Source organism: Paroedura picta, chromosome 2 (assembly GCF_049243985.1).
Source record: "Paroedura picta isolate Pp20150507F chromosome 2, Ppicta_v3.0, whole genome shotgun sequence".
In the NCBI taxonomy this organism is placed as follows: domain Eukaryota; kingdom Metazoa; phylum Chordata; class Lepidosauria; order Squamata; family Gekkonidae; genus Paroedura; species Paroedura picta.
The window spans coordinates 132,125,678-132,148,827 of NC_135370.1; the positions used below are offsets into that span (position 1 = coordinate 132,125,678).

The window sequence follows — 23,150 nt, forward strand, 5'->3', positions numbered from 1 at the left end:
ATGCTGTTTTCATGCAGATTTTGAATTAACAAATCAGCACACTGAGATTCATAAATTTGGAACAGAAAAGATCTCTTGAAAACTATTTTAAATTTTCCACCCCTCTTTCATTAAAGCTGCACATAATGTTCAGTTCGAGTGCAATGACTCAAATCAAATGCATGAGGATTTTCAGATGACCAGTTTATACAACAATTTTTATTTCGTAAAAAGATAGAGGTCCTCCATAAGGAATATCACATTTTAGCAGTTATATCTCAACATATGCTATAATTGTTGCAGCTATAAGGTCAGGAGTTGGGTCATTGACATACTATTTTGTGGGAAATGTGATTCAGAATTTCCACCACAGCTAACAGAGTAATCACTTTAAATGTACCACAGAAGCCCTCAGAATTTGACCTAAACCCATATCAAACTTCAGTTTATCCCACATACAGATTTTAAACTGGCGTTGACACCTTTAGCAGTCCAAGTCACACATAAATAGAAGAGCCTTTTTTGTACCCTGCCTTTTACTACTCAACGTGACTTATAATCAGGCACCATGTGAGCTAAATGAGGCTGAGAGAGCTCTGTGATAATTTGGATACCAATAATGATCAACTTTTCTGAAACTCAGTAGCTATTGCTTTCTTCCCAAGAAACTACATTGCTTCTATTTCAGCCGTTGTTTCTTCCTAGCAAATGAAATTCTATTTGATTTATTAGACTTGTATCCCACCTTTCCACATATTAAAGCATCTTAGGATTCCAACCATCCCTGGGAGTACAAAGTATCTTGCCTGGAATAGGTTCTTGCCAATTCTTTATACCTTGGGAGCTAGAGAGCCAGCTTGGTGTAGTGGTTAGGAGTGCGGACTTCTAATCTGGCATGCCAGGTTCGATTTTGCACTCCCCCACATGCAACCAGCTGCATGACCCTGGGCTCACCACAGCACTGATAAAGCTGTTCTGACCGAGCAGCAATATCGGTGCTCTCTCAGCCTCCCCTACCTCATAGGGTTTCTCTTGTGAGGAGAGGAAAGGGAAGGCAACTGTAAGTCGCTTTGAGACTCCTTTGGGTAGAGAAAAAAAGTGGCATATAAGAACCTAACCAGATCTGGTCAGGTGATAGGTTGAGAGTCTTTATTTTCAGCCACATCAGCAGCATCAATCATCTCCAGCATCAATCATCTCGTGCCACCTCTGCTGCCTGATAATTAGCAACTTTTTCTTAGACCAGTGGTCCCCAACCTTTTTTTGGCTGGGGACCGGCAGGGCAACGCGCGGCGCGGCCTTTATTCCCTCTCCCCCCCCCTCCCGCAGTAAGAAGCTTCCCAGGCTGAGAGGGAACCGTGGCCCGGTGCCCTGGCCTTCACGGCCTGGCACCGGGCCGCGGACCGCAGGTTAGGGACCACTGTCTTAGACCACAAATTTACCATGCATTAATATAAACACTGCTGTCTTCCTGTAGTGAAACTAGTTATACAGCTGTAATATATACCATTTTATCCATGACTATTGTGATTTTAAAATCGCATAATATTTCCTGGCAACATTGTTATATGAAAATAACTGAACATAAACCTGAGAGAGAAATATAGAGCTGTAATTTCTGGTCCTTCACCTTTCCTCAATTCAAAATATTTCCCCTTTTCATATTATTCCTGACAAGCAATATGGATGCTGCTGTAATTAATAGTGTGCTGTTGGAGTCCAGCAGCATTCCCACACTGGGAACTTCACTGCCCTGGCTCCCATGGGGACAGATAAGGGACACCGAGCTAAATGTTCCCCTGCGTAGGAGCAGGAAGAGACGGGGTAACCTGCCTCGGCTCAATCTCCAGTCTGCAGCCCACATAAAACCTCCGGTGCAGAAATAGTCCAGGACTGTTGTTCCCTTCAACATTTAATACAAATGTTTCCAAGCTTGAATGTAGTGTCAGTGGATCAGATATGATTTTTTTCTGTGCAAGAACTGGGATAGCATTCTGATTCTGAAAGTTAAATGGCTTAAACAGTGGGCCCTGATTTGATTAAAATCAAGTTCTAACCAAAAAAATATCCATTTGTAAATGCAGTCAGTGCTCTAAATCTGAACAGATTTATTTCTAACATCTGGGAGTGATTTACCTTAGCACCTGACTGCCTGGTTTCATTTCCTCAACCTACAGGAGGTAAAAGGAACCACTGAGTGGAGTGTGAAATATATGCCCAACAGTGATGTTGCTGGCAAGCAGGAATGGATATCAAGACTGCTGTAAGCAGAGGCCCCAGTTGTGCCTCTGAACGACAGCCTTGAGATTGCAGGGCAGGATACAGCAGCGTGAGGTGAGGCATGAGAGAGTGTCAAGATTAGCTCCCCTTTTCAGTACTAAAACTTGAGTATCCCAGGAAAGGTGAAAAAGGCTCACTTGCATACCAGTATGCATAGACCACTGTATTTTGCTCTGGCAATTAGAATGTTGGGGAGCCAAGTTACACTGAATTGTTTTCCACTCAAGCCACTGGAAATGGCTGTCAGATTGATTCCTATTCCAACTGGCTTTATTTCCAGTATTATAGAACCCAATTTCAAGTTTTCAAAATGACATATGAACCAACTCTAAATATAATTTATAGTTTTTTGGGGGGTGCATTACATTTCTTTATCAAGCAGATCCTTACATTGTTGAGAAAGTTTTCCTGGGGTAACTCAGGACCTGCATAAGTCAGGAGGGGGTAAAATTACATTTATGCCTCTTGCACTGGTAGAACTTGCATTTACAAAAGATGGAAGAGGGGAGATTATTCCCCTTCTTCCCTCTAATGCACGGAGGCCTTGATCCACATGGCCCCCACAACCCCAAGAAGCAACTTTCTCAATGCTGGAACTGCTGGGGAGAGGGAAACATGGCAAAGATCGCCAACTGCCTGTGCCTTCTGCTGATGGATGGATAATTCCTATTCAGTATCTCCTCACATTTTCTTAATTCTTTTTCACCATTATGACAGGAAATTTAATAACCTCTCTTAGGTTGGAATTTAATTTATTATCAAAAATTGCAAGAACTGTACAAAACTATAAATTTGTTTACATCTATACTGCAAAGCTCATGAGTGAACAGCATCTCCAGATTCTTGGTTACCGCATACAAAATAGTTTTAAAAATACATCTTGCAAATCAAATTTCTACAGAGCACCTGATCCTAAGAGTTTGGTTTAGTTGCAACAGCTAAGTGGCTTGCACTTCAGCAGCTAAATTAATAACCAAAGCCTGAAAACATAAAAAAATGCAGGCTCTCTTGAAATTATGGATGCCTTCCTACACAGCCATATGGGACCTATCCAATCCATGGTGCTATCTCATACAACAGAGATGCACATGTGAATACTGCGTCTATGTGTATTGATCCAATTTCTCCGAATAACCTGCCTCTTAGCAGATTGCCAATCAAGTGGGAAAGATGCGCAATGCTCCCCATCCCCTCAGTGCTTGAGGTACTTACATGCATAGTACAGCAGCATAAGGGAGCAATTCCTATGTGGTTGCATGAAACTAAGAATCGGATAATGAGGGAAAAGGATGTTTGCATGCATGCATACATGCACTCTTTTTAAAACAACAAACCATGAAGTTGTTGTTTTTTTCTTCCAACATTTAAAAGGGAGAAAGATTACTCTTTAGCTTTAGAGCCAGTGTGGTATAAAAGTGTCAGACTAGGATATGAGAGACCCAGGTTCAAATCCCCACTCTGCCATGGAAGCTTGCTTCCATGTGTTGCAGATCACAAAGCTTAAGATACCTTACAGAAGACAACTTCAGCAAAGTGAATGATGTAAGTCACTTTGGTTCCCCACTAAGGAGAAAGCCAGGATATAAATGAATTAAAAATAATAATGCTTTTCAAAATCTGGTAGAGGAACACTGGTATATGGAAGAGCTTCTCACAAGTTTTTCTGAAGTCCTATGAGAATCTGACTAAGGGAACGATATAAGTGATGATGCCACAATTGAAAAACTGAACCTCCACGCCTCCGCTCTTCATTGGCAAACACATTATGTCATAAACATTCTGGAGAAACTGCAAGTGTTCCGTTACAAGGGCACTTATATAATTAGATAGTTCAACTTGCCCAAAATTGTTTTGTAGTTCATCTATCCACCCCATGCGTGCGTATGTGAGAGAGAGAATGCCATCAAGTTGCAGCCAACTCGTGGCAACCCCAGCAAAGGGGCTCTCAAGGCAAGGGAAAAGCAGGGGTCTATCATTACCTTCTGCTGCAAGTCCTTCTTGGTCTCCCATCCACCTACTAACCCTGCTTAGCTTCCAAAATCTAATGATATTGGATTCTTCCATGCCATCTTCCCTCCCACTCTAACCTGATGCTCAACTAATTCTCCAAAACCTTTAATAAAATACATGCAAAGGACTTCGTGTTGAAAGTGTATCATGCAGACCACATTCCTGACTGGTGTTTTTGTTGTTTCTGAAAATTAGCCATGTGTTTGATAATATAAAACTAGCAATACCACTCTGTTATTGGGACCACCGGTGCAAGTATAGGCATAACAATCAGTCTTGGTTTTGATTAGTAACTGACTGTGTGGCTTTTAACTCAATGGATGGCATTTTTTCATTAATGGGTGCTAATAAAGACATCACTTTGGTAACCTGTGCCCTGAATTTAATGGAAAGTTGGCAGATTTTAATCCAAAGGGAGCCAATTTGGGCATGGGTTTCCATAGTGTGTCAGTTTTGCCATGTTCCAGTTTAGCCTTCATCTTTAGGATTGGAGGTGACACATGTGTGTTGTTTGACAGAGGTTCCATATATTTTCCACTTCCATCAGTATTTACTGCGGAGAGATCTAGACTTGGATCCTTTACTTCAGAACCTAACAGTTTCAAAGCACCTTGTTTAGATGAAGGTTGTCCCAAGGTTCTGTCACAATCTATGCAGTCATCTTCCAAGCGAAGCAAGAGAGGGGTAACGGAACCACTGCTCTCTTGAACAAGGTAGAGATTCTTGAACCTCCCACCCAGTGGGCCAAACTGAAAAGGAGATCCATTTGCAGTAATCGATTCCCTAAGACTCTCCATGCCTCCTGGATAAAAGTAAGAGTTGGGGACTTCTGGTACATCTGAATCACCATCATTCAGCTGTTGGTTAAGAAATGCAGTTTCATTTAGAAGTGAGGTAAGAGTTTCATCTGAGTCATCATTCATGTCCATTAAGTCACCTGTATCTGGTGCTTCTTCCTGTATTGCAAAAGCTACCTTTTGTAATTCCATTTCTATCCCAACACCTTGGGGTTCCTTCACCTGCAACTCTTGGAAGGAAGACTCCACTGACTGCTCTTTGCCTCCTCCACTCCACCGTTTTTCTTTCATCTGGCTTTGAGCTAATTCTTCAAGACCAAGTTTTGTTGCAAAGGCTTCTGGTGATTTTTTAAAACTTGAGTCATTCTCTATTTGTTTAAAGCTGATTTCTTTTTTCCCAGTAAAGTGCTCAGTTGTGTCAGTACCATCTCTCTCTTTTCCACAAGAATTGGCTTTTTGAGACACTACTGGCAAGAAAGACTTAGTTGACTGGGAATTTATAATGAGGGATTTATAAGGATTCCTATTTATATCCATATTTATATCTATATTCTCTTCAGTAGCAAATGACATCACATTTACTATCCTTGGCATCCAGAATGAGTCTTCATTTTCTGCAAATCAAAAAAACATCTGTTAAAACACTGTTAACAGAGAGGTGAATTTAATGCTATGTGATGGTTATGGTGTCGATCTAAGATTGGAAAGATCAAGGTTCAAAGGAGTGGTATGGAAGCAGTTCCATGTGACTCCCCACCATTCCAGAACTATAGTGGTGGCTACCATTACTCATGTATCTCGCATGGTGACTTTCCAGAGCAGTATGACTCCATCTCCAGGCAGAATAAACAGAAGTCCTGTGGCATATTACAGACTAACGAATTTTTATTTCAGAATAAACTTTCATGGATCACTTGTTCAGAAGCAATGAGTAGATCCTCATTACACAGATGTTTCATGAAAAGCAACTGGAAAGAATATAGAGCAGGGTCAGGAGGCCATGATAAGCAGCAATAACACAGCATATAATGCAACATAATTATGTAAAATTGCAGTCTGTTCACAAACAATATAAATACAGTTCACTAGTTTACTCAGAGGCCGACTAGCCATTATGGTCATGTGCCCTGCTTCTGGCTCTGGACTGGCCCAGCCTGAGGGGGCAGTGTATGACCCCCACCCCCCGAGCCTTGCATGGCAAGGGGGAGGTTGTGCACTGCTGGGAGGAATGGTTCACAGAAGGGCAGCATGCAGCCTGCCCAAGCTTCTTGCAGCAACAGAGAGGTTAGTCTATCCTGCTATTGGGCTGTGGAGGAAGACCCATGCATAGTACACCTGAGCCTTGGTGGGGAGACAGGCTGCCCCTCTCTCTCTTCCTTGGGAGGGTCAAGGATGGGGCCCTTTTTCAAGGCTGTTTCCCCCTCCCAGTTCACCCGAGTAATGCTAAGCTAGTTGACCTCTGTAATAGGTGGGAGAATTACTGGTTTCACTGCTGCAGAAAGTGAATGCTCCTACACAAAACATTTAATACCATCCAAATAGCCATCAAATTTGGCCAAAATTAGAACCCCCCCCCCCCCCCAATAACTGGGTGAACTAAACAAGAAGATAGGAAATTATCCCAGAGGATCCTGGAAAGAAACTGACAATGGCAAAACTATCAACGGCAAACAACCCAACAACGAAGACTCTGATCAGACACCAACAACAACAGAAAAAAATATCCATACACCGAAACAAAGAAGAGGGAAGAATAAACGGAAAAGATGAAGGAAACAAGAGCCAAGGCCCAACCCTGACCAGCATGGATAACCTCTGGAACCCTACAACAACCCTGGTCCCACCTCCACGGACAACGCCAAAGCCCTCCGCTACCTCCTTGGTCCAAGGAGACTATAGTAATATTCTCCTGAAAAGATGCAGCACCTGGAACATACTCAAAGTGGGGATGAGTTGGCGAAATGGGTGGTAGCGTCACCATTTCTGGAGGGCAGCAACTGTCACTGATCCATGCAGAGTTTGCAGGTGAACATTTAAGCTGTGTTGCCTTGCCAGGAATCCACAGCACAAATGCACACTGTGCATTATGCACACTGTGCATTTGTAGCAAATGGAATTCATCTGAACATGGCTGTATGTATCCCTGGGCAAAACAAGTTTCCTTTCCATGCCTATGTTCATGTTTACATCATAACAATGTAAGAAAAGCCATGCTAGGCCAGGCCAATAACCCATGCTGTCCAATACCCTGTGTCGCACACTGGCCCAAACCCAACTGTCATCAGGAGGTCCACCAGCAAGGCCAAAACTCCAGAAGCCCTCCCAGTGATGTCCCCAAACAACAAGAACATGGAGCATCACTGCCCCAGACATAATGTTCCGTCTATACCTTGCACTTGACAGACACTGATGGGCCTCTGCTCCATATGTTTATCCAAACCCCTCTTGAAGTTGTCTGTGCCTGTAGCTGCCACCACTTCTTGCAGCAGTATATGTTTCATGCAGATAAATCATTTCTAAAACTTCTACAAAAATCAACTGTTCCTTTTCCTTCAGTTTACCTGTGGCATGACTTCCTGTTGTGCAAAGCATCATGGGTTTCTCTTCACTTTGAGACAGAATCCCTTCTTTCAGCTCAGAACAGGGACTGTCTTGTACATATGGCCTAGCAGTCTCTGCAGTTTCAACAGCCTTTGCAGGTTGGGTTTTTTGTTGCTGCTGCTTCCATTCTTCTACCGTTTTCTGTTTTGCACTAATATACTGTAGCTTCTTCAAGACGGCCTTGTGTGTCTTGCCTAGAGAAAATAGCCAGACTTCCCTCAAATTTGGTAATTCAGAGTATTGAAAACAATTACAGCAATTCACAAATCAGTCCAAAAAAATCACTGTTTAGCAAGGGAACACACAACTTATAGGAGCCAATCAGAGGTGAGTCAGCAAGTTAGCCAGCTGACTACTATCTACTTCTTAGAAAATGTACCCCTTTTATATGAACCCATCCTTTCCACCAACAAACTTGTCAGAACTGCCCTAGAATCTCCATATCCTGGGATTTAATCCTTCACTTCTATATTTAGAATCATAAAAACAGAGTTGGAAGGGGCCATACAGGCCATCTAGCGCAACATCCTACTCAATGCAGGATCAGCCTAAAGCATCCAGGATAAGTACCTGTTCAGCCACTGCTTGAACACTGCCAGTGAGGGGGAGCTCATCACCTCCTTAGGCAGTCAATTCCAGTACTGAATACTTGAAAAAATTCTGATATCTAGCCAGTACCATTCTACATGTAGTTTAAACCCATTACAGGAACCATTCCCTACTCTCCTCGAAGTGACAACCTTTCAAATACTTAAAGTCAGCAATCATGTCCCTTTTCAACCACCTTTTCTCCAGGCTAAACATTCCCAAGTCCCTCAGCTTGGACCCCAGGCCCCGGATCATCCTAATCACTTTCCTCTGAACCCTCTCAATTTTGTCCATGTCCTTTCTGAAGTTTGGCCTTCAGAACTTTACACAGTACTCCAGGTGTGGCCTGACCATTGCAGTATAAAATAATTTATTTTATTGTGCGTGCATTTTGTCCCTAACGCCATCTCACCCAATAGTTTAGATGCTTTACGAATCAGGGTGTCCTGCTTGTGCATTAGTAACTTCTTCTGAACTATCAGTTTATCTGCCTGATTTGTTAGCCCCTGGATCTCTTTAACGGCCTGAGAAAGAAACAAGAAGTCATTTTTTTAGTTTCAGCCAGGAAAAAATGCAAACCAGGAAAAAAATGCTAGTGAGAATGAAAAGTTTAGGTATGTATCATTGTGATTACTCAGCCAAAGAACTGAGAAAAAATTATTTCAGGTGCATTTGTCCTGTCTAACATTCTTCCATGAGGAAGGAATATTACCGACACTTGAGAAGTTTAACTCAAGTTTTTAAGTATACATTTTCTGAATCCCAGGCTTTACATTCCACAAGGTTTTAAATCTTGCTTCAAAGAAGATGCAGGAATGCCCTTGTTCAAGTCTTTCTTCACACATCAGGCTCAACTATACAACACTTACTTTTTCAAGCAGGATGCGCTTGGGAACTCTGGGAAGGCTGTGCAGTTGCAGTGTCACTTGCAATTTTTCAAAGAGCTCTTTAATTTCCTGACGGCGGCAACGTTCTTCTTCTGTGTGTCTTGAACGACACCTAGTCATGGTTTGTGCCACCTTCTTTCGCATATTGTTCCTGAATTCAGATTGCTATTCATCACAAGGAAATTGCGAACCAATAGAATAAAAATAAAGAGTTCTGTATAAGTAGTTGCAGTTTATATAGTCCCTCAAAACATGAGATGATGCATGACTCCCTGGTCTTAGTGAAACTGGCCAGACATTGGAGACAGGGAGAAAAGAATTATGGGGTTGGATTCCACTACTAAAGGTGCTTATGTCCAGCAAAAGGTGCTTTCCCTTGTCTTGTGTCAGAGGAATACTACCTTATGGGAAGACAGTGCTTCTGCTAGTGGAACAGATCCATGGGACCCAACCCAAGGATCTACCTGACTTTGAAGCCACTACACTGGAAAATGGAAAAGCCTGACAGTGAAATCCTAAGCAGAACAGTAACTTTCTAAGTCAATTGATTTCAATGGGCTTAGAAGGGTATAACTGATTAGTGTTACTATGAGGTTTTTAGTTAATGATGAAGGAAAGGAAGTCCACATTTTACTGAGACGTATATAAATTATGTCCTTGAAAAAACTCAAACACAAAAACAATGTGTTTTTCAGATGGCAGCACTCATTTTAAAAAAGCCAAAAGGATAACACACACAAGGTTGATACCTTAGAAGACGGTGTAATCACGTTATCTGAATGGTCATGAACAAAGTTCCTGGTAGTTAAAAAAAAACAAAACAGGGACAGCTTAGACAGACAGTCTTATGTGGTTCAGAATATAATTTAAGCTTCAACAAAAGCATTCCATCTGTGATGCATGAACAAAACATTATAGAACTGGATCTCTGAACTGTATTGAATCAACTAAATCCGCCTGGTATGATAAAATCAGCCCCATAATGAAAATTCAGTTGCCAGTTTAAAACACACACAAATGTTAACAAGGTATATGCTTACAGATGTCTGTTAGTTAAACACATAGACACACAAACATATGCTCACAGCTGTCTGGGTCGTAGGGCATGGGCAGCTGCTGTCTCAATATCCGAGATATTAGTTTTCTTGGAAAACACCTTCTCCACAGAAATGATGTCCATATTTTTGTTACTGTCACTGGATTCACTGTTATCCTGAATCAAAGTATTAAACACAGACAAAAAGTGACCTGATCCTGCAGAGAAGTCTCAATATGGTGACGTGTTTCAACTCAATCTCTGACTAGACATAAATCACCAATGTTTTAGCAATAATAATTTTATACCACTGTATATATTCAACTATAAAGATAACTCAGCTTTTGGAATCAACACAGCAGTAGTATTTATTTCTAAATAAATTACTGAGACCTGAAAATCTGGAAATATAATCATGAAATGTAATACTTCAGTGCAACATTTCAGAGCAGTAGCCGACAACATTTACAACTAACAGAGATGTCCAAAATGTGCAGTGTCATGTTCATGTGCACCCTACTATAAAGGTATAACAAGATGGAAGAATTTTTTTTAGGCACTGCAGTAATGCAGCTGCAGGTGCACATATAACCAAGAAAGCACCGTTGTTGTTTGCAGGAAGGATTATTTATGTAACGAAGTATGCATTACTAATCTCAGAGTGTGGATTCAAGTGGGTAGCCATGTTGGTCTGAAGTAGCACAACAAAAATAGAGTCCAATAGCACCTTGAAGACCAACAAAGATTTATTCAAAGCATGAGCTTTCGAGTCTGAGGAAGAGTGAATGCACTCGAAAGCTCACACCTCTAATCAATCTTTGTTGGTCTTAAAGATCCTATTGGACTCTATTTTTGTCATCTCAGACTGCATCATACATAGGAACTCACTGAGGAAGGGCCACAACTCAGTTAAAGGGATTTAAGCAGCAGAGCTTGACAGTCTGGAGAGCTGATGCCAGTCAGAATGGAGACTGCTGGGCTACGTAAACCTGGACCAATGGCCTGATGGCATTAGGCAGATTTGTGAATTCAAGCTTTACATGTAAACAAGGGGAAGAGCCGTGCACCACTTCCCAAACAGGCAAACTGCTGTTCTGTTTATAAAACTGTTTAGCTCTTGGACACAAATTTCCAAGGAATCTCTGGCTGTGGGTATGGTTCTTCTACAGATACACATGTTGCTCTTTTGGACTCCCTCATCAAAACTGCACAATTTCCCAGCTTGCAACACTTCACATTAGTTAGAAGTGAAGTCAGCGTGGCTCACTTGTCACTCAGGCTTGAATCCCACAGTAAATGTCAGCTACTGTAAGGCATTTTTGTCAATGGCACATTACTTCACACACATACACACACACTGCAGCCGGAAAATACTGCTTCTAGTGGACAGGACACAGAGGTCTTCCTCTCCATTAACAGAAATCTACCATGGGATCCAAGCACCACTTGGAACATAACTGAACTATATTATTATTAAGAACACTACATAAAAATATCAAATTATCTGGAGCTCCTTAGGGCTTACCAACTGAAAAATATCTAATGTATCTTCTGAAAGTTTAACATTCTGTTGTATCTCAGGTGTTCCTTTGAGAAAATAGGAGTGATCTAACAAAACAGTTGTGAGTTGGAAGGCAGGCTCAGCACCAGATAACTGCTTCACTGTTTCTGTATCATTTCCTGTTACCCATGAAGTAACAGCATCTCTGTCATGCAAGATCCCTTCTACACGGGATTGTGGTTGAGTTATTAATGATTCTTTAGGTTTACTATCCGACACTGTGATTTTCAATTCCATTGTCTCTGTCTCTTGTATTTGTGACTTCTTTTCTTCTAGATGGGCAGCACCAAACTCAACTTTCTCTGTCATATTCCCTTTCATTGGAGATGCAGTATGTTGGATGAGGGAAGTATCACTTTTCTGCCCTGAAAACTGAAAAAGTACTATATTAGATCACCATTTGGGTATACCATGTTTTGGAATTTGAGTCTGCCTGCGTTGTACTACTTTTGAAGGAGATCATTTTAATAGCCTCCATTTGGGGGGACTTAGCCCTAGATTTTAACTTCCAGAAATACAAAGAGATATAAAACATTTTCAAATTCCTGAAGGTTAGCAGCACATTTCACCAGCTCATAATCAGAGATCTGGCATTTGTTTTTCTCTATGTATATATTTATTTATATTAGATTATGCTCAATTGACTATTTACATTTGTCAAGACTCTAGACACCATGATTTTCAGTGTTAGAGCATCTACTTGTCATGCAAAAGGTCCCAAAAGGTCCCTGGCATCTCCCATGAAAAAGACCTGGCAGTAGGTCATATGGAAGACCTGGGATCCTGGAGGGCTCTTGTCAGTTGGAGTAAACAATGCTGACCTTGAGGGACCAATGGTCTGATTCAGTATAAGGCAGCTTCATGTGTTCATGTGGCTTCATAGAATATTTGCAAACATTCTAACTACTGAAAAAAATTAACACTCAACAATAGGATATCTGTAACCAGTTACTTCTGAGAGAGAAGAAAAAGGTCAGTTTGGACACTGAAAGAGAGTGGGAAGAGATCTCAGTATGGGGCGGGGGGAAAGAACACTGACATTCATCTTTCTCTTCTAGTGTAAATCCTCCAAAGTACCTTGACTTAGTAGAAAACTCCAGCCTGTCATGGACTCAAAGATTCTTGACTCTCAAGTAAGTGACCACAACTCAGTTGGTCACAGTGGCTTCCACAATCCCACAGAGCCAACTGGGTTATAGCTAAAACAATTTGCTGTCAGAGTTTTTTCATTTTAAAAGAGCTCCATACTCACCAGTACAGTGTTCAATGTATTTTTAGTTTTGTAACCAGATACTCTTATCAAAAATTTCCTCAGCAAAAACATCATTTTTCCCCAGCATGTTTTGTATTTTTCATGTTAGTATCAATAATAGGCATAAACCCTTCTTTGTGATGGTTGATTTTGGGTATATTCTGTTCTATGCATTTCGCAACTGACTGACTGGATGTTTTGCTGATTTGAACAAAGTCATCTTTACAGTTTGATCATAACCCTGAAAATCAGTATTTCTTTTAGTTGGACCTTCTTGAGCATCCTTTCCTCCTTCCAGTGGTTTTTGGATAGTGAAAAATCATTTTTGCTTTCCCATTGATGCTGATGGAATCTGATCCCTCTCTAATGCTTTTCCATATATATTATCTGCGGTTGTCCTGGTGGCCATTGAATAATGACCATTTTTTCTTATATGAGCTGTGTCTGTTTATACACTTCTGAATTGGTAGCATGCCTCTATTTGAGCAATGTCTGCATGCTTTCACTGGATCTTTAAACTGACCATTTTCTTCCTGATTTATGGAATTTCCCTGTAATATATTAAATCCAAGACCTATAGTCTGCCTATAACCTCAATAAATCTCATCTAAAATGCCTCTAAGCATGCAACTGCCTGAGTGCTTGGTTTCTTGCTAATATATACATGATGATCTGACTGATGATATAACATCCGTAGAAATGTCAGCTTATAAACTTGATATCTTCCTATGTACGTTGTGTTTCAGAATGGTTTTTGAAGAAATTGCACTTTTGTCAGATACTATTGCAATGGCTGATCTGTCTTCAAAACTATCTGGCTGGTTTGTTATCAGCTCCTTTCTTCTGGTATCAGATATGACCCTGTGACCACATTTTATGATAACTGTTCTTGCACATGTTTTCTCTTCTTCCGGCTTTATGCTACCTGACTCTTTGCATCCACTGACTCACCTGTAAATTTGAAGGGTAAAACATATTGTAAAATGACATGTAAAATACCATTTTGTCCTAGAAGCTGAAGTGAAGCAAAACTGCCAGATTGAAGTGGTACAAAACTATCTGTATTACTTGGGTGCTGACTACAGTAGCACCAAGTTTTAGAATCAGGTACAATACTTTTCATTTCTGCAGGAGGTAATTGTGGTGACAAACAGTCAGTTTCTATCACATGATTAGGTTCTGGAGGAAAGACAAATTGCCGGAGTAACTGAGATAGCTGGTGAAGTCTTGGACTGAACCATCTGTGATGATGGTTCAGTTTTTTACTGCTAATTGGGTAAATCATGAGGAAGCACAGACAATCCTGAACATGCAGTTCCTATACCAAACTCAACCATACCCTCTAGGGATGATAACAGAGGGTAACCATTGGTGGAGAGAGGATGGCCTCCCTCATCTGACCTCCCCCCCCCCCCCCAAGCCTTCTTGGTAGGCTCAGGGCATTTAAGGAGGGAATAGACATGCAGGCTCTGCCTCCTCCTAGACTCAGAAACCACAAGATAACTCATTCACAGAAGGGGGGGATGGGGAGCAATTGAAGCAGCCAATTCCTTAGCTTAGAGCTGAGTCCATTAAGGCAAGAGGACAAAAGCCATAGACCCCCTCTGGAGTTCCTGTGGACCCCTGGTTGGGAATCCCTGGGTAAGGTGAAAGCTAATAGAAACTGATATAATGTGGTTGGTCTGGGGGTCTCAGGGGTGGCCAGCTTTACCTGTATCTGATAGAGCATCTATCTGCAATGGACTCTGTTAGGAGCTTAGGGGTATGGTTTGAATCTTCCCTTTTCCTGAACAGACATGTGCCAGGATAGCAAAGACAGCACTTTATCTCCTATGCCGAGTCTGCCAGTTGGCTGTGCATCTGTCCTATTCTGACCTTGCCACTGTGATCTATGCCAGATTAGACTACTACATCATGCTCTATGTGGGGTTGCCTTTGAAGACACTTCAGAAGCTTCAGGCAATCCAGAATGTGGCTGCTAGATTGCTAACTGGGTCTCCCTGTTGTGCAAATATAACATCAATACTTTGGCAGCTGCACTGGCTTCTCACTACTTTCCAGTGGAAATTCAAGTGCTTTTGATCAATAAAGCCCTAAACAGTCTGGGACTATCCTACTTACAGGACTGCCTCTCCCAGTATGACCGCCCTCACCTCTTTAAATCATCATCATAGGGCTTCCTACAGGTGCCTAGCTCATGAATTGCCAGTTTATTAACCACCGGGGTAAGGGAATTTTTAGGAGCTGCCTTTTCTCTCTGGAATAGTCTCCCCAGGGAGGTTTATGCCCTGCGGGATCTTTCAACATTTTGTAGGGCGTTGAAGGCTGCTTTGTTTCATACAGCTTTTGGCTAATGTTATGAACCAGGGATATGGCCCGTTGTTTTAATTCTCCATGCAATTTGCTATTTTATCATTTTAATTGATTTTACAGTTATATTTATTGTATATTTAAATGTATTCTTAAATGTTGTGAGCTGCCCCAAGCCCGCTGTGGGGGCAGGGCATGGGGTATAAACAAAGTAAAATAAATAAATAACAGATCCTGCAAGAAAAGATGTAATCACTATTTCCTGCCATATAAGTGTAAGAGAACCTTGACTTAGTAGAAAAACATCAGCCAAGGTCCCCTGCATTTCTCTGCCCCTTAAGACAGACCTGAAGGCTGGCTGCTGTTATTTGACTTATGTTATTATCAGCAAATAGAAACAATAATGTTTCTCACAAAACAAAATGCCTTGCATAGTAAAAACTCCAGAATATTCTGTAAGTCAATACTGAATATATTGGTAACTCAACCACCCTGAAAAACAATACTTATGCAGAAGTACTAAAGAGGGCTGTACACAGTTCCACTGGCAGTACAGCCAGCCAGACTATGTGCTGAATTTAAACACAAAACAAAATGTAAATATCAATTTAGACTTGCTTGTGAATCTTCTGAGTCATGTTCTGTTGCAGCATGTCAAGGAGATATTATACTCCTCTGCCAGACAAGATAAACAGAGCTCACTGTTGCATCCCAAAAAGAATTTACTTTTCACAACCTGTGCTCTGTTTGAGGCTTGGCTTCTGCGATACAAGAGGAAACAGCAGCATACCAAATGGTAAAGAGCTCTGTAGCACTCCCCAACTTAAGCCTCCTTATTTTGTTCTCTTGACAGCTATCTAAAGTAAACTCAGGAAAGAATTATGATGAAAATCTACTTTAAAAGTGAATAAAACTTGGATGCAGAATAAAATTTATGCTAATGGAAATGGGCAGGAATCTTTTTGCTGATTTCCCTTTTACTTTCAATAATAATATATGAAACATATGAGAGACAAAGACCAGGTGCATTTTGACCCCTAAGAGTCTTCCTCAGTGGTCCAGTAAGTTAAAATGCACTTATACAGTAAAAAATAGAACATTAGGGCTTGCTAGGTGGTAAAAATCTATACAGCGATGCTCCAACTAATGTGTTGTTTATAGCAGCTGTCCCCAACCCCCAGTCCGGGGACCAATACTGGTCCGTGGATCAGTCACTACCGGGCCGCGGCTCCTCCTCCTCCTCCCCGGCTACTGCCTTGGGGGCTGCCCTGCCATTCTGCAGCCGGCTCACCCTTAGTGCTATTCGGTGGCCACCATGGCTGGGGCTCTCCCCCGGCATGGCACTGCACAGCTACTGCTGGCAGCGCCCCCCAGTGGGCGGCAGGAAGTCAGGGCGCCGGTGAGAAAGCAAGTGGAGCAGGGGCTCAGGCAGCATCGTCAACATCCCTCGGCAAAAAACTACCCCTCCCCTGGGCCTCAGTAAAATTATCAAGCGTTGAAGGGTCCCTGGTGATAAAAAGGTTGGGGACCACTGGTATATAGGGCTGTCTAACATGGTGCCCAGTTTGAAATATTATTCAAAAACCACCACTCTCATTCAAAGTGCATTCTCATGTGTTAAGCCCTAATATTATATATATATATATATTTTACCATCTATGTGCATTTTAAGTTACTTAACCACTTACTTACCAGCCCTGTGGCTGGGCTGCCCCGCTACAAAGACTCTTGCCTTCCAGCACGTAGGGGAGGCTGGGTGGCCACACGCTGTGGGCACGGCAGCTACCACACTCCCAGGCCTCCTGGGGGAGCGAGGGAGGCTGGCTAGCTGTGCTCTGTGGTGCTAAGCCACCATACTCCGTGGACATCCTCCTGCCTGTCCCCCTTTTTAAAGCCTCCTTTTGATACTAGTTCCTTCATATTTCTCTGAAAACAAGTCCCCATTCTTCTTGGCTGAAATTTTGCTGACTAAGCAAATCTGACACAGTGCTGAGCCTCAGGGATGCCAGAATGCCCTTTGCCGAAATGAAGAGACTGCCTCTTTGTACAGATTCTTGTTCTTCCATATCAATTCACATGGACTTCCACCATTATACTGTCCATTCACACCACAAATTAAGCCCCACAAGAGGACTGGGTAGATGGACCTGAACTCCAATTTGTTCATACTATACAAAGCCTAACTGAAAATAATTTCCTTGAGTTTTTAGGTCCACAAAATGGATGCCCCAGCTGCATGCATGATCAGCATATGCAACTCTCCCTAGCTATTCTGACTAAGAAAAAAGGAGAAGAAGCAAAAGGAGGGGAAAAACTTCAGTACAAAAACATGAAATGTCTCTATTAGGTAGAGAATCTTAGGTTATCAAACAGCAGCACAGACAGGACTATAACTGGGAAGTCCTTTTTTCTTGCTGGCAGGGATAAAGTCTCAGTTCACTTGTCTGTGAAGTAAATGGGAGAAACTACCCAGCCTGAATTCCTTCCTCAACTGACAATGTGCAGGTCTATCAACTTTCTCTCTACACACTTGACCCAAATCACATCTTTAAAAGTTATGCTTATAAATAGTGATCTCAAATAAAGTTGTCAAAGGATATTTTTGCTCGTGTTTTTGAACATAAAAGGTTCAAAATTATTAATGTGATAGTAAAACAAAACAATTTCCCCCCTCTTACCATGAAATTGGAGCTAGGTGTTTTCACTTGTTCTACTTTAACTCCAACATAGGCAGGACTGAGCTTATTGAGAGGCAGTATCACACGTTTTGTTGATTTAGTGGCAGATGGTGTTGGGATATAAACTGGCACTGTATCAGTCTCTTCTTTTACCCGCATTGGGAAATTTATAGAAGATTTCTCTAGCTCTGTTTTGTAGGCTGGTAAAGGAAAGATAAGGAGCAGCTTATAATCCTATAGCAGCAAAAAATGAATTCTAATTCTAGAAAGTATCAAACATCTTATTTCAGCTCAAATATCAAAGCAAAGAAACAGGGACATCAACTTGCAGTCAATATCCTGCATCTTGAAGCCTTGATTTAAAAATTGATTTAAAGTGAGATCAATCGAGAGACTGAATAATCAAAACATAAGGCGCAATAAAAAATTAAATATTGAAAATGGTTGAAAAATTGTCTGATCACAAATGAAGAGGCATTGTTTAATCACTGTCTAGGCACTCAATCATAGAATTGGGCCATACAGGCCATCTAGCCCAATTCCCTACTCAATGCAGCATCAACCTGAAGCATCCCTGACAAGTGTTCATCCCACCACTGCCCAAAGCCTGCCATGTATAGTTTTTTTTTGCCCTTCAAGTTGCAGCCAACTTATGGTGAACGGATAGAAGAAGAACTGGGTTTTTGTGCCCCATTTTTTACTAGCTGAAGGGGTCTCAAAGTGGCATACAATTGCCTACCCTTCCTCACCCCACAATAGACACCCTCTGTGAAATAAGTGAGGTTGAGGGAGATCTGGGATAATTGTGGCATAGGCTTTACAAGGCCAAAAACTCAGAGATGGTTTCCCATTACCTGCTTCTGTACTGCAGCCCTGGTATTACTTATTGGACTCTCCGCCAAATACTGACCAGAGCCTACCCTGGTTAGCTTCTGAGATTTGATGAGATAAGGCTAGCTTGGGCTATCCAGGTCAGCAGGGGCATAAACTACAGAGGGAAGTGGGGCTCAAGCCCCCCAATTTCCTTGCAGAGACAATGCCCCCACCAGACTGCCAGGCCCTCTGGGTCAATGCCACCTCAGGCTGTCGGGAAGTATCATGAAGCTGCTCAGGATGTCAGGTTCTCAAGTTCAGTCAGTCCTGTTCATCTTTGTAGCAACTTACAAGTTTCTAGGAGACACAGGACTGATTTTGTTTGCTTGCTTTTGTAAAGATAAGAGGGGGAAAGGGCCTGTAGCTGATGATGCTTTCTGTGAAAAAATGAGAGAGAGCAAATGGAAAGTGGGAAAGGAACAATCCATCTAGCAATCAGGAGGATAAACTGAAAAATGTATTTTCTGTAGCTAGCAACACAAATTTTGATGTAAGTACAGCTGGATTTAAGACTAGCAGCACCTTAGAGACCAACAATACTTTGAGGGTATAAGCTTTTGAGAATCAACTGTGCTAGTATCTGATGAAGGAAGCATTGACTCTCAAAATCATGTTGTTCTCTAAGGTGCTACTAGACCAACTCTAGCTGCTCTATTGCAGGCCAACATGGCTACCCTCTGAAACTATCAGACCTAAGTAAATGGATCAAGAGAATTAAGGCTTGCATTCACTGATGCAGTACTAATAATGTTATTACCGTATCTGTATCCTAGTGGTCCTGCCTTAAAGAAAGAAATGGACCCATCTCCATTTATCTTCAGCTATGTGGCTTACAATTGCATTCCATTTTCTCTCCCCACAACAGACACCCTGTGAAATAGGTGAGGCTAAGAGAGCCTTGATATTACTGCTTTGTTGGAACAGCTTTATCAGTATTGTGGCAAGCACATGGTCACCCAGCTGGCTGCATGTGGAGGAGGGGCAGGGAATCTAACCCAGCTTGCCAGATTAGAAGTCTGTGTTCCTAACCATTATACCAAGCTGGCTCTCGGTGAGAGCCAGGAAATCCATAGATTCTCATCCTGGACTCACCTGAATTCCTGGACTTTAAATCTTTGGAATTCTTTTGTGCTGGCCCCTTAGCTATTGCTGCTCTGCCAGCCAAAACTGTATTCTCATCCTCTCCACTTGCACACAGGCTGCCAATTCTGCTTTTCTTTCGCTGTAACTTTGGGACATTTACTTGCCACACAATAATACCCTTCCATTGCCTTGCCTTGTTTTTTAACATAGGATCTTTGGAAGTTTTGCCTAAAGCCCCTACTCTCAACGTATGGATCATCAAAACAGACAAAATACAGGAAGTTAAGGTGATTTTGGTATCCTGAGACTTGCAGCTTTGGTTAAAAATAAATAGAAGAGATGGGAGTATTTCCTTAGCCCTTTTAGCCCTCTGTATGCCTATACATGTGGGAAAAGATAACGCTAGTTCCCTAAATATGGAAAGTGAGGCGATTCTGCTGTCCTGGACCCTACTTCAACCAAACAAATGTCCCCATGTTTTCAGATCAAAGTATCTGAGAAGATTGTATTTACTGCAGATTCTAAGATACATCTAGAGGAGGGGTAGTCAAACTGCAGCCCTCCAGATGACCATGGACTACAATTCCCATGAGCCCCTGCCAGTGAACACTGGCAGGGGCTCCTGGGAATTGTAGTCCATGGACATTTGGAGGGCCACAGTTTGACTACCCCTGATCTAGAGATTCATACTGAGTATCTAGTATGTGAATGGTATAGTTGTCAAAGTGTTAGAGTACTTGTTGCTATAAGATTGGGAAGACCGGAGTTCAAATCCCCACTTATATGACTTTATGTGGCGCTTGTGACACATTCATCCTGTGTTGTAAGGAAAATAATGTGGACAAGAAAGTATTTCCTTCCATGCACAAATGAAATATTTACTGATTGTCTCAGTGAAGGAGTTCATAATATCTTTCCTCTCCTCTTGCAGAGTCCTCATTCTCTGACTGAGATTCGGATTATTATGAGGGGGGAAATGCTTTTACAGCCACATAATTTCATTTGAAATAATTCTATGGAGATTACTAAGGATGAGCTACGAACAAGGTCAGTCCCATGCTGCCTCCCCAGCCCCCAGGTAATTGAGAACATTGTTGTTTACTTTACCCTGATTATAAACTCTCAGATGAATATACAGTCTGGAAACAGTTTTGTATTGCTAATTTCCCACTAACACTTACCATCATCATTAGTTCTCTTCCACTTATTTGTTTGTTCCAGTTTCCCCACTTCTTCTTGCCCATTACAGCATGCAAGACTTCTATGCAAAGGCTTCCGTATGGCAATCCCCCTTTTCAGGGCCATCTCTGTCTTCATGCAGTCAAATGTGCATTCTGTTTTGCAGGAAATTGTGGGTCGGGACGTCTCAAAAGCCAAGCAAGCACAAACGTAGCCAGGCTGGCAGGAGTTCCTGCCACACCATAGAGTTTGCCTTTGGATTACTTTGCTGACATGTCTGTTGTTGAATAAAGCCTGAAGGAGTATATATTCACATATTTCGAACATTCAGACAAGTATCCAATTATACATTTTGAATACATAAACAGTATAAAATCAGTGGGGCAATATTATGCTCTTCTATCATTAATAACTGGATTTTAATTTGGTGTACTGATGCGGAAATAAAAGTTTTACCTGTATGCATTGGACACAATGTTGGTTCCAAATCACCTCCTCTCATACAAGAGGGAATGTGCAATTTCCTAACATAAAATACACATCTAAGGTAGAAACATCTCCTTGTCTTACTTATTAAAAAATATTTTATAAATATAAGTTTCTTGAAACATATGGGTACCTAGGCCTTGCCTGTCTTTCTTCAAAAACTGGACATATCCTTCCCCAGCTCCATTCCACTTATGATATTACAGACTGCTGATTGGGTGTATAAGGAATAGGATGCTTGGGGAGTATAAATGTAACACTAAGGGCAGCGGAAGTATAAGGACAAAATCAATGCTCAGAACCTTATTTTGTGCATACTCTATATACAGAATACACTATACTGACATTTATTATTTCAGAAAGTGGGAAAAATTCTTATGCCAGAGAGCATATTTGATATCCACTAGTCTATAAAGGCAAATAGACAGTTAAAGTAATCAGCCTTTTAAAAGAAACTCACTTCTATGCTACATTCAAGTGAATCTAATTAATAGCACAATAACATCTATATTTAAAGCTTTGCATCAGAAATTCTCAGCATAACGCTGGCAAGGAAAATTGTTATTTTGACCTGGGCAGTAAGAGCCACCATGAGCCCCCTGACAATGATTCCACTTGGGCCCCCCCATATGACCCTGATTCAAACCAAATATCATAACTAATCATATCAGCTGGCTTGCTGTTAGTATGAATTTATAGTATTAAAAGAATCATCCTATTTGCCCATTTGTGGCAGGCAGTACTCATCCGAAAATAAACCTAGGGGATTCAAAATTGGCCACCAGCTTCAAGATGATAGTGATGGGCAAATGGTACTATAGGTTACCTGTGAAATGAACAGAGTCTTCAGAGAAAAGTCCGCACGTTCTTCAGTTATATAAGTTCGTGGCTTCCCATCCTGTAACACACAACCTTCCAGATCCATCAGTTTTGGATTATTCGTACATATGTGACTGTTCCATGTTGACTGACATACAGTTCTCTGGTTTCCCTGCACATTTTCATCTGGCATCATAAGAACATTTACTGCATTATCTGTTTTACTGTTTGGCTGAGAATTAGTAACTCTGTCTTTCAAGACCTGGATGTGGTATTGATCCTTTGATAAATCAAGTGAAGACACTGCAGAGTTATTGGATTTTATGCTGCCTCCAGAACATGCTTTTTTACGGTTATTGTTCCTTCTTCTCTTTCTAAAAGAAGGCAGAGAAAGATGCTTAAAAGTGTATGAGGTGGGTGGAGTGTATTTTTTCTTTAGAATGTTGTGTTGCGCTTGTACATAGCTGCTGCTTTCAGATGAAAGCTGGCGAGCCCCAGAACAACTAGAGAAGTCAGGTGAAAATCCCATGTTTGTTTTCATTAGTTTTCCTTCATTTTCTAAATATTCATCAAGAGTATCACTGCAGAATGCAGATCGGTTCTTCAAGGAACCCTCTAGATTGATACCTGAATAAACACAGAGTGGTACAGAGAGAGATGTTAAATCCCAAACACTTAAACCGCAAGGAATCATAGAATCATAGAGTTGGAAGGGGCCACACAGGCCATCT

The 23,150-nt window shown here is 41.5% G+C and overlaps 1 protein-coding gene across 5 annotated transcripts in view; it reads right to left on the reverse strand.

Annotated features, from left to right (window-relative positions):
* Nucleotides 1-155: 155 nt before the first annotated feature.
* The window catches only part of LOC143830369 (MAX gene-associated protein-like), a 35,469-nt gene continuing 12,474 nt past the window's right edge, over nt 156-23,150 (reverse strand). For 4 of the 5 annotated variants that reach the window (XM_077322807.1, XM_077322805.1, XM_077322806.1 and 1 more), the window contains 10 exons: nt 22,427-23,046; nt 21,117-21,408; nt 17,980-18,179; nt 11,704-12,111; nt 10,228-10,355; nt 9,892-9,940; nt 9,125-9,307; nt 8,668-8,779; nt 7,628-7,861; nt 161-5,680 (listed from right to left, as the gene is read on the reverse strand). In XM_077322807.1, coding sequence (XP_077178922.1) covers nt 4,626-5,680; nt 7,628-7,861; nt 8,668-8,779; nt 9,125-9,307; nt 9,892-9,940; nt 10,228-10,355; nt 11,704-12,111; nt 17,980-18,179; nt 21,117-21,408; nt 22,427-23,046 — 3,281 coding nt within the window. In that variant the 3' untranslated portion in view covers nt 161-4,625. Of the gene's footprint in view, nt 5,681-7,627; nt 7,862-8,667; nt 8,780-9,124; nt 9,308-9,891; nt 9,941-10,227; nt 10,356-11,703; nt 12,112-17,979; nt 18,180-21,116; nt 21,409-22,426; nt 23,047-23,150 lie in introns of all 5 variants that reach the window. The other variant, XM_077322808.1, reaches the window with a different exon arrangement.